Source organism: Cnephaeus nilssonii, assembly GCF_951640355.1.
Source record: "Cnephaeus nilssonii genome assembly, chromosome: 10".
Lineage (NCBI taxonomy): Eukaryota > Metazoa > Chordata > Mammalia > Chiroptera > Vespertilionidae > Cnephaeus > Cnephaeus nilssonii.
In genome coordinates this window covers 41379167-41394711 of record NC_137081.1, presented here as the reverse complement: position 1 = coordinate 41394711, position 15545 = coordinate 41379167, and the positions used below count along the sequence as shown (strand labels likewise).

The following is a 15545-nucleotide window of genomic DNA, read 5'->3' as shown; positions in this document are numbered from 1 at the left end:
AGGGCAGAAAACTTAAGAAATTAGTGACTAAGGAGGAAGTGGAAGTAAATCACAAAATGGCAAATAAAAAAAAATTTCTCAAAAGGGAGAGCCTGCTCTAAACAGAGCACTACACTAGGCGCCAGGGCCACTTCATGGGCATGTGACGTTTACAGTCACACAGGGTCCTGTGCTCAGAAGGGCCCTGGCATGGCTTACTGATTTGATGCCTGTATCTTGAAATTTTTAATAAAATTTGAACATTTTTATCTTGCATTTTCATCTTGCACTAGCCCACATACTATGCAGTAGGACACTCGGGGCACTAAAGTTATTCAATGACAAATACATAAATGGCCTGGCACTCTAGTAGTTTCTGCAGACATGATGAAGAAGGTAGTGAACATGACAGATGCTCACAAAAATATAAGAAAGGGTTGTTATTTTCAATATTAAAATGTAAATACAGCTAGCTATGACATGACATTCTACCTCAGTTCCTTTGTTGTGTGGCCTATATGACCCCAGTAAATGTATTCAACTTTCCTAAAACCTAGTTTACTCAAACAAAATTCAACCTAATTGGCTTTATTAAGTGACTTATAAATTGGGCAGCATCCAATCTAGCAACTAGAAGGGTGCTCCAAGGGGTTGTACAAAATTGAAGGTGTTCATAGGCAGAAAGAGGATGCAACTAAATTGAGAGTGGATTATTTCAGTCCAGGAAACCTTCCCTTAGGGGAAGGCTGAGGGTCTTATCAGACAGATTACCTCACTAATGTGGGTCAGGAAATTCCAGACTGATTGGTTTAAAATTCCACTCTTGGGAGTGGCTGAAACCACAATTATTTAAGTATTAAATTTAGGTTTGGTAACCTGAGTTTTTAGCACAACTGACACCATATTGGGCCTGTGGCTTTTCTTTTTAACATCATCTAAAGGACCTATTCCTAAATTAGGGGAATTAAATAAGATCAGGAACCTAAGGTGCTTAGTACAGTGCAAGATACATGTTAAGTGTTTAATAATGTGTGACTATGATAATTTCCAGCACCTAGTATGGCCAAGCACATAATAAGAGTTTGATAAGTGACTAGTTTGTCAAAGGGGGGTTAAAAAAGAAATTTCAGATCAATTTGGATAGGTTGATATGTTTTTGTATAAATAAAGCCAATATGGTTATACAGACTCATACACACTTAAAACATTGATTAGGCCTAGAAAAAGATGTAAAAGAATATATAGGGTATCCCCCAAAATGTATACACACTTTACAGCTGATAACTGACGTTTCTTTTCAGATTTAATGCATTGGAATTAATTATTCAGTGTGTATACATTTTTTTGGGACACCATGTATACTAAGTTGTTGACTATGGTCAAATCTGTGTAATAGGATTTTTAAAACTATATTTTTATTGATTTCAGGGAGAAAGGGAGAGGGAGAGAGAGAGACAAACATCAATGATGAGAGAGAATCATTGATCGGTTGCCTCTGTGTGCCTCCTTTTGGGGACTAAGCCCACAACTCAGGCATGTGCCCTGACGGGGAATCAAACTGTGACTTCCTGGTTCATAGGTCAATGCTCAACCACTGAGCCAGGCCAGCCAGGCTATGAAATAGGATTTGAGGGAACAGATTTTTGTTTTGTGTTTTACTTTATATGCTCCTTATTTAAAAACCAAGACTTTAGAAAAATAAAGCTACTGACATATTCTGAATATAGTGGTAGATGACAAAGTTTAGTTTATTACAATTTTTCCCTTCTAAAAATTACTGTCCTATCTAAAATATTTTTATTCAATTTATAGTCTCTTTCTTTTAGTTCTGAATCTGTCATAATTTGCTATTAATCTTGGAAAAAAGCAGTTCCTTGATCTGCATTACAGCTTCCTCACTCATAAAATGAATTACACAATCTAGACAGTGCTTCTTAACTAGTGGACTATGGCATGGTGGTGTCCTGAATGTGGGTGAGAAATTGACCCCTCCTGTTGTGAGGCAGTTGAGAGAGGTCAGGGGAGGTCAGAACCCCTGGGCCAGTACCTTTGTCCATGAGCAGCCTTGTTGAGGGATCCTCAGGGCAGTGTGTGCTGAGTAGTCTGGGGTGTATGCCAAGCACTGTAAACAACAACCAACACTTAAAATTCTGCTGTCTGTGCATGGCCAAGGATACCTGCCACATGGACAGCTATCTGCAAAGCCCAACATGGACCTGACATCGTGGAACCAATGCACAAGTTTCCGTTCTAGGTGCCCAAGGGGGACAGCACACAGCTCCAGGGGACTGAGAGAGAAGCCTTGACTAAGTGGGGTTCCCGGTGGGCTCAGCTGCCAGCATTGCCCTTAATATGTGTCTTAACATATAGTGGCTATTTCTTTCTTCCCCTCCCCTTCCCTCCCTCCCTCTTTCTTTTTTCTTTTTTAGAGAGAAAGGGAGAGAGAAACATTGATTTGTTGTTCTTCTTATTTATGCATTCACTGGCTGGTTCCTATATGTGCCCCAACCAGCAATCCCAGTGCATCACGACAACACGCTCCAACCACCGGAGATACCCAGCCAGGGATAGTGGCTATTTCTATCCCTCTGTGACGATGAACTCTTTTAATGGCCCTCAGACTAGCTGTTGACAATGTATGCTAGAGTTTCATTGTGGAAATCTTGATATAAAAATATGCCATTAGTTTGAAATTCATCTGCATGTTCATATAAAATTTCAACATTACATTTGTCAATAAAAGAAAAGGAGTTGTTATTCTTTAAATATAATTATAATTGTAAATTTTGAATGATGGTATAAAATGGTCTTAATATTTTATTACCCACTTATTCGATCAGAGTCCCTTACTGATAATTACTATTCAGAATATGAGGAGTTTATCATTAAAAAGTCGAGATCAGAAACTGCATAAAGCCATTTCAACCATAAAACCTAATATCAAAATATATTCATAGGAACAAGTTCAAAATGATCATGAAAAAATGTGGAAATTTTTTATTTGAATGTTTTATTCAAAATGAATTCTAATATCTTCTCTAATACATTGTATTTTATTTTAGCATAATTATATAATTTAAAGAAATGTTATGAATTTTTTAACCAGCCATCATTTAGATGTCTCCAAATCTCTTTGTTTATGCAACCTCATGTGCTGTACACAAAATAACGTTTTCTGCATATGTTGTGATGTGAAAGAAGTTAAGGCCCTAATATAGATGATTTATAAAATCTGTCTGCTACTCTATCCCACCTTAGGACCCTTGTCCCCTGCTCCCCACCCCATGAACTTTCTCTCTCTCTCTCTCTCTCTCTCTCTCTCTCTCTCTCTCTCTCTCTCTCACACACACACACTCACACACACACACTTCCAAGAGAGCCAGGGCTGCAAGGATAGACAGCAGCCAAGGGTCAAGTAAGTGTCTAACAGGGTCAAGAACTCAAGCAGGGATACTTATATGAGATACCATGTGTCCACAGATTTGGGGATAAACTTAGACAAAAGCATAAAAAATAGCTAATGTCTAAATACCACAGAGTCTGGATGACTCCAAAGGGAGGAATCCACATTCTACTGAAGGACAAAAGATCTGAATAAATGGACTGACATTCATGGTCCTGGATGGAAGTACTTAGTATCCCATCTCCCACCATTTTTCAAATTAATATAAGAATTTAATGCAATTCAAAGAAGAAAGGATAACAGAAGTTATTGATTTAAAATAATTGGTTAGAAAAAATAAAAATAATTGGTTAGAAAACACCTAGACAACATGCCATAAGTGAAGAAAGTCATAAGTGAAGAAAGTGGTCAGTTTTCATGATCACCCTTGCAGTTTCTCACCAGGTACTTTGGTGTGAATACCATCTTCCTAAGGTCTTTAATTTTTCATTTTTCTACATACTCAGAACTGAATCAGAAATCAAGTTACCGCCCTAGCCAGTTGGGCTCAGTGGATAGAGCGTCAGCCTGTGGACTGAAAGGTCCCTGGTTCTATTCCTGTCAAGAGCACATGCCCAGGTTGCCGACTCCATCCCCAGTTGTGGGGGTTGCAGGAGGCAGTCGATCAATGTTTCTCTCTCATTATAGATGTTTCTACCTCTCTCTCTCCCTCTCCTTTCCTCTCTGAAATAAATAAAAACATATTTAAAAAAAGAAAAAGAAAAAACGAAATCAAGCTATCCATGACTATTCATAGTAAATTCAAGAAGCCTTCGTATGTTAAGGAGACCCTAAGGGTACACATTTTCCCAGCGTCTCAAGTCCGGCTGCTGGGTATCAGAGTGCCTGAAAAGCAGAGTGCGTAACAGTTTGCTTGTTGAATCTGGAATCAGAGCGACCGGAGGAGGCCAGTTTGGAGGGTTATTTCGTCCAAGTTACATTAAGGACTGGTGATGGTTTCTGCCCTGAAACAAAGTACCTTTTGTTCCTGTCTGCCAAATAAAACACCGGTTCTGCTTGGGCAATGCTAAGTAAACATTAACAAATTCTTATTTTTTTGTGCTCCTTTTTTTTCCAAGTCCCAAGCAGACTATTCCCTATGTGTCAACACAAACTGTGTTTTAAACAATTTACAATATAATTGATTAAATTCCTAATCTTTCTTATGGTTAAGGATACTTGTCAATTAGACACTTTCATCAGTATCTTTGTCTAAACATGGGTCTATAGATTAACTGACGTTTCTTGAGTGTTGGTGATTACCAAATCTTATCCCCCTTTCATTTAAAAAAAAATACTAAAACTGAAGCTCATTTACGTCAAGTGATTTAAAATCACTTAGTTGGGCCGAAAAAGGAGTGGGTCTCCAGTGTTTGACTCTCTCATTGATCCTGTTCATTAGGCTTCACGACACAATTAGAAGCATTAAGGTGAAAGTTACCGGCCATTAGGTAGCCGTGCCTTGCTACCCTGCGTTCAAAGTCTTGTAAATCGTTCATTTCCCTAAATTCCATCCCCAAGAAAAGTTGCTTCAGCGCTTTCCTCAGTCACTGGGGAAAATGCTAGAAAATAGTGCCGACAGATTTGAGGTCAGTGGGAACCTAAGGAACTGACCTCGACCAGTCCTGCCGCGGGTCCTTAAGGGGGAATGTCAGTGTGTTAGCCGCGGTTGGAGGCCTTTCCAAAGGCTCGTGATTCACCGACGTCGGTGTCAGAGGGGTTTTTCGTAAAGGCCCTCACAGTGGGCGCCGCAGGCACAGAAACTGGTCGCTTGTATTTGGAAAAATGCGAGAAGCCGAGGGGCCGGGAGGCCTTTCTTGGGACCTTCAAGCACAGGGGGAAACAGCGTGGGCTCATGCAGGCTCGGGCAATGGCATTAATTCGGACATTGAGACCAACAGGCCTACATGGGGGAGAAGAAAGAAGCGCGAGAAGAAAGGAAAAGGCCCCTTTCTCCCGTGACGCGCGGCCACGACAAGTTCTCCCGACGTGTGCGCACGCCATTGGCCGAGCCCGAGCAGACGTGCCCGCCGCAGCCCGGGCGCGAACAGCGGCAAGGGCGGCGCCGCCCTGGAAGTTGAGGAGGCGCGCGCGCTCCCGCGACCTGCCACGCCCCCGCTCCCTGCCCGCCAACCCGCTCGTCCAGTCCCTCTTTGCGCCCAGTTAGCCACGCCCCTCGCGCAACTCGCCCCTCCTCCACCAGGTCGGCGGCGCGCGGAAAGTGCGTCACGTGACGGCTGGCCCCGCCTCTTCCTCTCGGTCCCATATTGAACTCGAGTTGGAAGAGGCGAGTCCGGTCTCAAAATGGAGGTAAAACCGCCGCCCGGTCGCCCCCAGCCCGACTCCGGCCGTCGCCGCCGCCGCCGGGGGGAGGAGGTATTAGGGGGAGAGCGGGGGGTTGATGGGTAGTGGCCGGCGTGGGGGGCCTGGCTCGGTGGGAGCGGGGAGGCCGGGTGGACGGGTCGGCGGTCCCGCGCTCTGCGTTGAGACGGGCGGTGGGAGGGGGAAGGGAGCGGGCCTCGGAGGCCTCCTCGGGACCTCTCGCCCGCCTCGTTTTCTTCTTCGGCTGCACAGGTGGCCCTTTGGAGGCGCGGCGTGGCTGGGGAGACCTCCGGATGGGAGCCGGCCCGCCGGTCGCGCGGCCTCGGATTTAAGGCCGAGGGAGGCATGGCGGGCCTGGGCGGGAGCGGTTGGGAGGAGGCGGTGGGGGAGGGGAGGGGACGACCAGGCACATCCGGGAGAGCGAGCAGGCGGGCGGCGGCCACATTGACATTGATCCGCTGCCGCGTTACGAAATGGCGCATTGGCCCGCAATGGCCGCCGCCTAATTCCGCCACCGGGAAAGAGCGCGAGATTGGAAGGAAGAGAGAGGAGGCGGCCCGGCAGAAAATGCCGCAAATGGCCTCGAAGCTTGGGCGCATTGCTTTTTCTGAGCTTAGGCTGGCACATTTCTAGGCCTTACAGACGAAAGAAAATAAAATCTATTTTCTCCGCAGCATCCAGTTGAAAATAAATTTTTAAGAAGTTTGCTGCTATGTAATACTTCCTGCTCTGTTCTTGCTAAAGTACTTAAAAAAAACTATACATATCTTGGCGCTATTATACAATAGGAACTTTAAAATTTTTAAATCTTTTTTTTCCCCCATGGCTCTGGTTATAGTTTTGGGATTTTTATTTTAGCGGACTGCAACCACAGTTGCATTTTTCATGTGCTTGAGATAATTATATGTGAGGCATAGTTGTGTGTTTTTGTTTTTTGGGGGTTTTTTTAGTCATTTTGGTGTTGCTAATTAAATGCACTTAACCAGGACTTGAAAAGATAATAAGTGAATTAATGCTGTAGGCTATTAATCATTTAACATTTTTTTCTAGCATATGACAGTATCTTCCTTATACCTTAACAACTGTACCATTAGAAGACACTGAAGACATTAGAATGTAAATGTGAGCCCCTTTATGTAAGGACTTGGGATGAACGATATCTTAAATGCATGGATTAAATGGCAATTCATGTAAATTATTAAGTTGTAAAATAGTGCAGTCCCTATCTTTAAGGAAAATCTCATTCTTTTCAAGCAATAAATTTTATACTTAAATCCAGCTTGCCCTTTTTGTGACCTTACAAGACGTATTTGAAGTTTTTGCCATGTGATACAAGTGCACATAGTTAATTTTTGCAGCACATAACCTGGTTATCAAAAACTGTCAAGATACTTGGTGGATTGATTGATTTCAGAGAGAAAAAGAGAAACATCAATGATGAGAGGGAATCATTGATTGGCTGCCTCCTGCACATTGGACCCAGCCCACAACCCAGGCATTGTGCCCTTGACCGGAATCGAACCTGGGACCCTTTGGTCTGCAGGCTGATGCTCTATCCACTGAGCCAAACCAGCCAGGGCAATGGTGGATTTTTTTAGAGTTTTTTGTGGGGAGCAGCGTGAATTTGCCTTTTAAAAAATAATTTATTTGAGCCAAACTGACAACAGTGTCAGGAAGTAAGATCTTAAATGTTTCAGATAATGGTAGTTTTTCTATCTCTTTTATACAGTTGGAATTAAAGGGAATGTAAGGAAGATTTTTACATTTCTTAAAAATACCACTCAAAACTTTTTAAGTTGTACCTCAGAGCTTTGGTTTAAAATTAAATGCTTGACAGGAGAAGAAATGGCATGGATGAAAAAACTGCTTCTACAATACTTAGGTTTCTTAGTAGCAACATCAGAAATAATCTATTCCCAGGCCCTTTTGTAGCTTAAAATTAAGGAACTTTTGATTTTGGGATTCCCTTGGACTAAAATGTAGTTGAAGTGATGTTGGCATTTAAAAGGATGGTTATAGGTTTTCTTGGTATTTTGGTCCCTTTATTAAGTTGATTTGTATGATCCTCCCATTTTTAACTGGACAAAGTGTTAATGGTACAGAATTTGATACTGGGTTTATTTGTAGCAACGTAAAAGGCTTGTGCATCTTAGCAATTCACTAAAAGATATAAATAAAATGTGTTGCTTGTTTTCTCAGGGTCATGATCCTAAGGAACCAGAGCAGTTGAGAAAACTGTTTATTGGTGGTCTGAGCTTTGAAACTACAGATGACAGTTTAAGAGAACATTTTGAGAAATGGGGCACACTCACAGATTGTGTGGTAAGTTACTAAAGGACAAAAAAGGGGTTTTTAGAAAAAGGTAGAAGACTTGTGGAGGAGTGTTTCAATGGTTTAAAACTCTTTATTTTGTAGGTGATGAGAGACCCCCAAACAAAACGTTCCCGGGGCTTTGGTTTTGTGACTTACTCTTGTGTTGAAGAGGTGGATGCAGCAATGTGTGCTCGACCACACAAGGTTGATGGGCGTGTAGTGGAACCAAAGAGAGCTGTTTCTAGAGAGGTATTTTAATACCATGTTGTATAACGTGAAATTGTTGTAAAACTTTGTGTTTTTTTTAAACTTGTATATTTCTTGTAGGATTCTGTAAAACCTGGTGCCCATCTAACAGTGAAGAAAATTTTTGTTGGTGGTATTAAAGAAGATACAGAAGAATATAATTTGAGAGACTACTTTGAAAAGTATGGCAAGATTGAAACCATAGAAGTTATGGAGGACAGGCAGAGTGGGAAAAAAAGAGGATTTGCTTTTGTAACTTTTGATGATCATGATACAGTTGATAAAATTGTTGGTAAGTAGCAAGTTGAATTAGAAAGCAGAAATGGCTTTTTTGTTCTACACTAAATTTGCTAAATTACTTATACTGTATTGTGCATAAAGTGTATGGTTCAGTTTTCATAAAGTGACTACACTTAAGTAACCAGCATCCGAATCAAGAAATAAACGGTAACATCCTAGATATTTAATGTTATGTGTAGTGCTAAAGGATATCGTTTATATGTGCTTTTTCAAACACCAAGTAACTTTTGTTTGTTTGATTTAAAAAAAAAATTTAGTTCAGAAATACCACACTATTAATGGGCATAATTGTGAAGTGAAAAAGGCCCTTTCCAAACAAGAAATGCAGTCTGCTGGATCACAAAGAGGTGAGTAATACCATACATACTTAAACAATAAACGTGAGTGGTGTTTGTAAGATTCTTAAAGATCTTCCTTGCCTGTGTTAAAGGCCGTGGAGGTGGATCTGGCAATTTCATGGGTCGGGGAGGAAACTTTGGAGGTGGTGGAGGTAACTTTGGCCGTGGTGGAAACTTTGGTGGAAGAGGTAGGATGATTATCTTATTTCTAAGTACATGTCTTCCTAAAATTTATTGATAGGCTGAATGTTACACTTTTTAAATTCATACCTTGCTTTTCTTTTCCGCAGGAGGCTACGGTGGTGGAGGTGGCAGCAGAGGTAGTTATGGAGGAGGTGATGGTGGATATAATGGATTTGGAGGTGATGGTAAGTTTTTAAAAAAATTCCTATTTTGTTTCCTGGCTTTATAGACAATTAAGTGTTTTTATTTTTTAAATTTCAATCAAAATTGAATGGCTTGACAGTTAAAGTATGCTTTTAAACTAATATCATAGAAGGTTGAACTTATTTCCCCCTAAGGATTTAACAGTAGCTAGTTATTTTTGGCCAATTACGTTTATTGTACTAGTCAATTAAGCTGGCATAATATCTCAGGAGACTTCACTATTTTCTTTAGTGAAATTTAAAGAATTAAAAAGAAAAATTTAATATTAAAATATATTTAAGCATTTATCTTAAATTCTTACTAGCCCAGATTTCTTGGTTCTATTAACCAAGCATTAGTGCTAAATCAATTCATTGACTTATTTTCCAGTGGTTTAAATGCAATACAAACTAGAGTTCAGTTATATATTTGTTTTTGTGACCCAATTTTTTTTAGGTGGCAACTATGGCGGTGGTCCTGGTTATAGTAGTAGAGGAGGCTATGGTGGTGGTGGTGGTGGACCAGGATATGGAAACCAAGGTGGTGGATATGGTGGCGGTGGTGGAGGATACGATGGTTACAATGAAGGAAATTTTGGTGGTAAGTTTTGTTTTGTTTTAAGCGTTCATTATTGTTTATAGTTCCATTACAGATGTTTAAAAGTGTTAAAACATTTGGTCATATTTCATGATTTGTAAAATCAGAAATTACTTAATGGGTAATTGAACTAAATTTTTTTTAATTTTGCTTATTATTTAGTAAATTGGTAAAATGTATTCAACTCTATACTTGAAATGGTTGTTTATCAGTAATTAGGATTTTACTAATGCTAAGCAATTTTAAACTGGACAAATGGGAATTGTAAATTGTTAAAATGAATAGGGTGTCATCTGGGGTCTAAATGAGGAAATCACTTTAAATCTCAGTGTGTCAAAGATGCATTGCAGACTATAAGCAAGACTGCATTATTACTCAATGACACTAAAGAGCTTTGATACAAATGCACTGCATTTTGGACTATTAATGTATCAACAATAAAAGATTTTTATTAAATTAATTTAGAATACCTTCTATCATTGATTTAACCTTTTGCACTTGGATGTCGAGTGTGACTCGACACGGTTAGCATCGGTAGCAGGAATCGAGAAAAAGCAAGCGAGTGCAAAGAGTTAAAAGTTGTACTACATCAGAATTAGAGTGAATCAAACTGACAATTTTGGTGGTGTTAGTGGTATGAAGGAGAGTGTGCTGGAGTATAGCATCAAATATAAACAAATATGACAGCTATCTAGATACATGCTCTTGGGACCGTTTTTCACTCTTTTTCATTCCTTACCCTGTGTCTGAGGTGGGCCTCTGTGGTGTAGAGAATTTGGTAGCTCTAAAATCTCTTTTCAAGGAGTTGCAAGTTAGTGTTGTAGAGTATGCTGTCATGATTGTTAAGATGATGTACGTATATTAGAAGAGGGAAATAATTGTGCAAATCAGCCACAAATAAAAACCTTTGTAATTTCAGGTAACTATGGTGGAGGTGGAAACTATAATGATTTTGGAAATTACAGTGGACAACAGCAATCAAATTATGGACCCATGAAGGGGGGCAGTTTTGGTGGAAGAAGCTCGGGTAGCCCCTATGGTGGTAAATAATATTTCTCATTAAAAATTTTTATAGCCTTAATTTACAAACTCATGTATCATATTTCTTTTAAAACTGTCTACCTGTATATTTTCAGGTGGTTATGGATCTGGTGGTGGAAGTGGTGGATATGGTAGCAGAAGGTTCTAAAAACTCAGCAGAAAAGGGTAGGTATAATTTAAATTTTTAACATGATGATAAAGCATATGTGGAACTGTTCACTGAGTGTAATAATTTTTTTATCCTGTATTATTCAACAGGCTACAGTTCTTAGCAGGAGAGAGAGCGAGGAGTTGTCAGGAAAGCTGCAGGTTACTTTGAGACAGTCGTCCCAAATGCATTAGAGGAACTGTAAAAATCTGCCACAGGAGGAACGATGATCCATAGTCAGAAAAGTTACTGCAGCTTAAACAGGAAACCCTTCTTGTTCAGGACTGTCATAGCCACAGTTTGCAAAAAGTGCAGCTATTGATTAATGCAATGTAGTGTCAATTAGATGTACATTCCTGAGGTCTTTTATCTGTTGTAGCTTTGTCTTTTTCTTTTTCTTTTCATTACATCAGGTATATTGCCCTGTAAATTGTGGTAGTGGTACCAGGAATAAAAAATTAAGGAATTTTTAACTTTTCAATATTTGTGTAGTTCAGTTTTTCTACATTTTAGTACAGAAACTTTAACAAAATGCAGTTTTGAAGGTGTTTCCTTGTGAGTTAACAAGTAAAGAAGATCATTGTTAATCACTATTTTGTATGAATTTTGCTAAAGTTAACTGTAAAGAAACACCTACTGACTTGCAATTTAAGGGGAATCTATTCTCCCCATTTCCAAACCATGAAATGAATGGGCTCTGACATGTGGAGAGAATAGATATTTGTATGTTTGCAATGTGTGTTTTAGATAAATAGAATTGGGTATTTAAATTAGCATATTTGTGACTTTGATGACATTAAGATTTACCTTCAAATGAAAACTCAAAATTCCTATTTGGTTTTTGTGCATTTTCTTTCCAAATGTAATCATGATTTTAGTGTGTTGGCTTTGCTGAGAGTCTGAGCTGTGTTTAGAACATCTCCATTCTACATTCACCTTGGTCACATGTGAACTACTGCCATAGTTTTATTTGGGTGTAAAGAATGTCTGCTGCCCTCTGTTTAAATTCTGGAAAGGGGTAGTGGATGTTTTTCCTTTCCTCTTCCATTAAAAACCGTTTTTTAAAACTTCAAAATATAGGACCACTAAGCCTGCTGTATCTGAGCAAATTGGTGGCTACCTTTTTTTCCTTTTTAAAGCACAAGAGGCCCATAAATCTTTCGTTATTTTCCTTGGTTTAACTTTTTTTTTTTTATACAAGCTCTCAAAGCAAGAGAATAAAAACCATGCATTGTTGAACCCTTAACTGGCTGGCATGCTTTCCTGTTTGTACCCTCTACATTTTACTGGATGAAACCAAGGAGAGTCTAGATATAATTGACCCAAATGACATAATGCAGTAGAAGTGTACCACAGTTGCTTAGTACAAGCTTCCCACTTCCCAAAGATCTGAATTCAAATTTGGATTGTCTGAGTTCTTATTCAAAATCCCAAAGAACACACTGTCATTCTATGTGTATGCTTGAACCTAAATCATGTTGGTATGAGCTAATTTGTTTGGAGGACCCGGGATGAGAAGATTTTTAGATGATAAGGTCATATATATATATATATATAATATATAAACCAATGTCTACTGTTTTGCGCCAGCCTAGTGCTTACAATTTCATTCAAGCCCTAAGTATGTGCCCTGCTGTTGTTATTTCTTTGGCAGTTGAACATTGAATTCAAGGTTCTTATTTTTGTTTTAAGAAGTACTAAGCAAAACAAGCAATAAAAAGGGGAGTGGGGCGTGCTAGTGTTTGCATATGCTCTCTTGTTGCTCTAATTCTGTGCCTCTGTGCATTAATATTTGGATGCATGCAATGCCAGCATGGAAATCGGTCTTCACAGATACTGCAGTTTTCCAGAAAACACTCACAAACCAATAAATGTAACAGACAACATGCCATTTGTTAATGGACGTATGTGGATAAGCAGCGTAGAAAATAGGCAAATATTAGAAAATGGTTAAGTCTTCACAACTTCAAGTGTGGTTATATAAATGGACACTGTCAATGTTTATAACTTAAACCTGGGTACCTGGTCAAAATAATGCTTGGGAAACATTTTATTAAAATTGAGCTAAATTGTCTAAAGTTCTTTTATTCATATAATAAAGGTTGAAGGAATGGGGGTGATTAACATTTCCTGTTTCTATTTTGTGAAATTGTTTGACACAACCTTGACAGTATCCTTTAATGGCATATGAAGTTAATTGTACTATTAACAAACTTTCTGTGTTCTGGAACTAGTTTAATAGTGAAATATATTTTCAGTAAGTTGATGTTTGCAACCTATAAGCAGGTGAAATCTGTGTATGTGACCTGTTTATAAGTTGTATTTAGCTTAGTTCTTGTGAACAGTGTGGAAAAGTAAGCCATGAGGAGAGCGATTTAACCAGCTTTAAAGGACCTAAGATGTGCTTTTTGAGCACAGTGTGGATCAAAGGAGACTCACTAAGACAGGACTTCAGCAGCCTTTTGAGTATGGACAAGTCAGCATAAATAAAGAATGACAAGGCAGCAGCAAGAGCTTCAACTGAGAAGTGAAGGCATAAAATACTATGGTGATAGTGAGCAACTTTTCAAAAGCTAGTTAAATCTGCTTATTACAACTGAAATATCGAAGAAAGTCTAGCAGGAAGGAGCTCTTCGCCTTTTGGAACATCAATGAGAGATAGTTGCCACAGTCACTAGGTCTAGCATTTAGACCTGCAAGGAAGGGCAATAAGCATTAGGTAAGGCTTGAATTTGAATTTTTTCACTTATTAAAAGAGTAATTTTTTGTAAAGCAAGGTAAGAGTAATCTTTTTGATTTGCAGGTTGAATGAGAACCCTTCTTGCCTAAATGAGGAATGTCTTTCCTACCATCTTAAATACGAAGGTTTCTGGCTGGGTAAGGTTTGTAGCTCACAGTAAAACCTGATGACACCATTTGTTTCCCTACAAATTTATATTACACATTTAAAACTACTAGGTACATTAGTAAAATTGTTCAGCTGAAACTTGATTTTGGAACCACATCCAAAACGTTTTAAACAGTTTTTAAAACTTTCCTGCAAATAACCATGAGTGTTCATGTTGAGTGACGTGTGGCCTCATGTACATAATTCATTGTTGGTGTCTTTAGGGTAAAGTCAGTTTTTGATAAAGAAAGGGAGTGACCTCAAATTTTGCAGTTTTGTATTGTAATAAGCATGACTTAGTTAAAACAGAAGCATTAAGCCTGCCAGTCCTCGTTCTAGGGAAAACCTTGGGATGAACTTTTTAAATTGCCAGATTGAATAGAAATATAAAAATGGTCTTCATTCAAGTGGCCTCATATATAAATTCTCTTACATATAAAATCAGGGAATTTAGATTAATGGCATAAATAATTTGGTTCTTTTTAGGTTTGTTTTTTTTGTGTGTGTTTGTGTGTGTCATTTAACCTGTTAATCAGAAGCAGTGGGCACCTAGTTATTCTAATGCTCCCTTTTAAAAGGACAACTTCCCAAAGAATAAACTATTAATTTCTGTGCAAATCAGTTGCTGATTTCATAAGGGCTATTATTGCTAGCCCAAAAGGGCTGGCTAAAAATTGAAATTTGACAATTCATTTGAAAAACAACACTTGGGGGATAGATGCTTAAAATGAAACTAGTTTCTAAATTTTAAACAAATGAAATTCTTACATAAATAGGAGTAACTTTGCCAGAGTTTATTCTCACAACATGACTGGCTCTGTCTAAACCAGAACTAAATTTCTACACCACTTTAGAATGAAGTGTTGAGCAAGGGAATTATTTTGATGAATTTTATTTACAGCATTGTTTTAGTGAAGCAAATTTCCTAAGATAAACATTTTCTTTTTTTAAAGGCGTTCTTTTCAGTCCACCTAATTTTTTTTATGAAATAAAGTGATTTAAATTAAATGTAGTTACACTGTCATTACTGAAAAATGTGATGCTCTTAAATTATAGCACCAATAAACAAAGTTCATAAGGGAAATGGTCAAGGCAAACTTTGTCAAAGCAACTCAAGGTTACTGTTTTCCACATCATATTTTTAAAACACAACCAAAAAAAAAACCTACCTTTACTTACTTACACCCATGTCCTAATGAATAAAATTTGGTAATAAAGACCATTTGTTAAGGAACTAAACAATTGAGATAACGCTTGGTTTGAGGAGTTCCAATATAGAAGTCACAATTTGAAACATTTCTAGTTAATGACAGTATCTTGGATTTCCAGTAATTACATCACAAAGTATAGGGAATAAGCATGCTAATGTGCAGGGGTAATATATTAGCCTATGTGAGTATTAATTTTATATTTCAATGTCTTGATTTTTAAGACTTAAAAGAGGTGGTCTGCAATGGATTCAAATGTTTCATTTGTAGGATAATGAAATGTTTACAGAAAGCTAACTTTTTCATTAAAATATTTTTAGAAATGTGTGTGTTGTTTTGTCACTTCACAGTGTCCGTG

At 38.6% G+C, this 15545-nt stretch overlaps 1 protein-coding gene across 3 annotated transcripts; it reads left to right on the top strand.

The window, feature by feature from the left end:
- Positions 1–5645: 5645 nt before the first annotated feature.
- HNRNPA3 (heterogeneous nuclear ribonucleoprotein A3) lies at positions 5646–15514 on the top strand. Of its 3 annotated transcripts, XR_013814089.1 has the most exons (12): positions 5646–5797; positions 7943–8065; positions 8159–8305; positions 8384–8594; positions 8860–8949; positions 9033–9128; positions 9231–9308; positions 9763–9906; positions 10823–10945; positions 11040–11109; positions 11203–13811; positions 13896–15514. XR_013814089.1 is itself a non-coding variant. In XM_079782200.1 (11 exons), the coding sequence occupies exons 1-10, from the start codon at positions 5726–5728 to the stop codon at positions 11090–11092; spliced, it is 1137 nt and encodes a 378-aa protein (XP_079638326.1). In that variant the 5' UTR covers positions 5646–5725; the 3' UTR covers positions 11093–11109; positions 13896–15514. The 3 variants fall into 3 exon arrangements, 2 of the variants coding, with proteins under 2 accessions (XP_079638326.1, XP_079638327.1); XM_079782200.1 differs by lacking the exon at positions 11203–13811; XM_079782201.1 differs by lacking the exon at positions 13896–15514 and having other exon boundaries at positions 5657–5731; positions 11203–11573.
- The last annotated feature ends 31 nt before the right edge of the window (positions 15515–15545 follow it).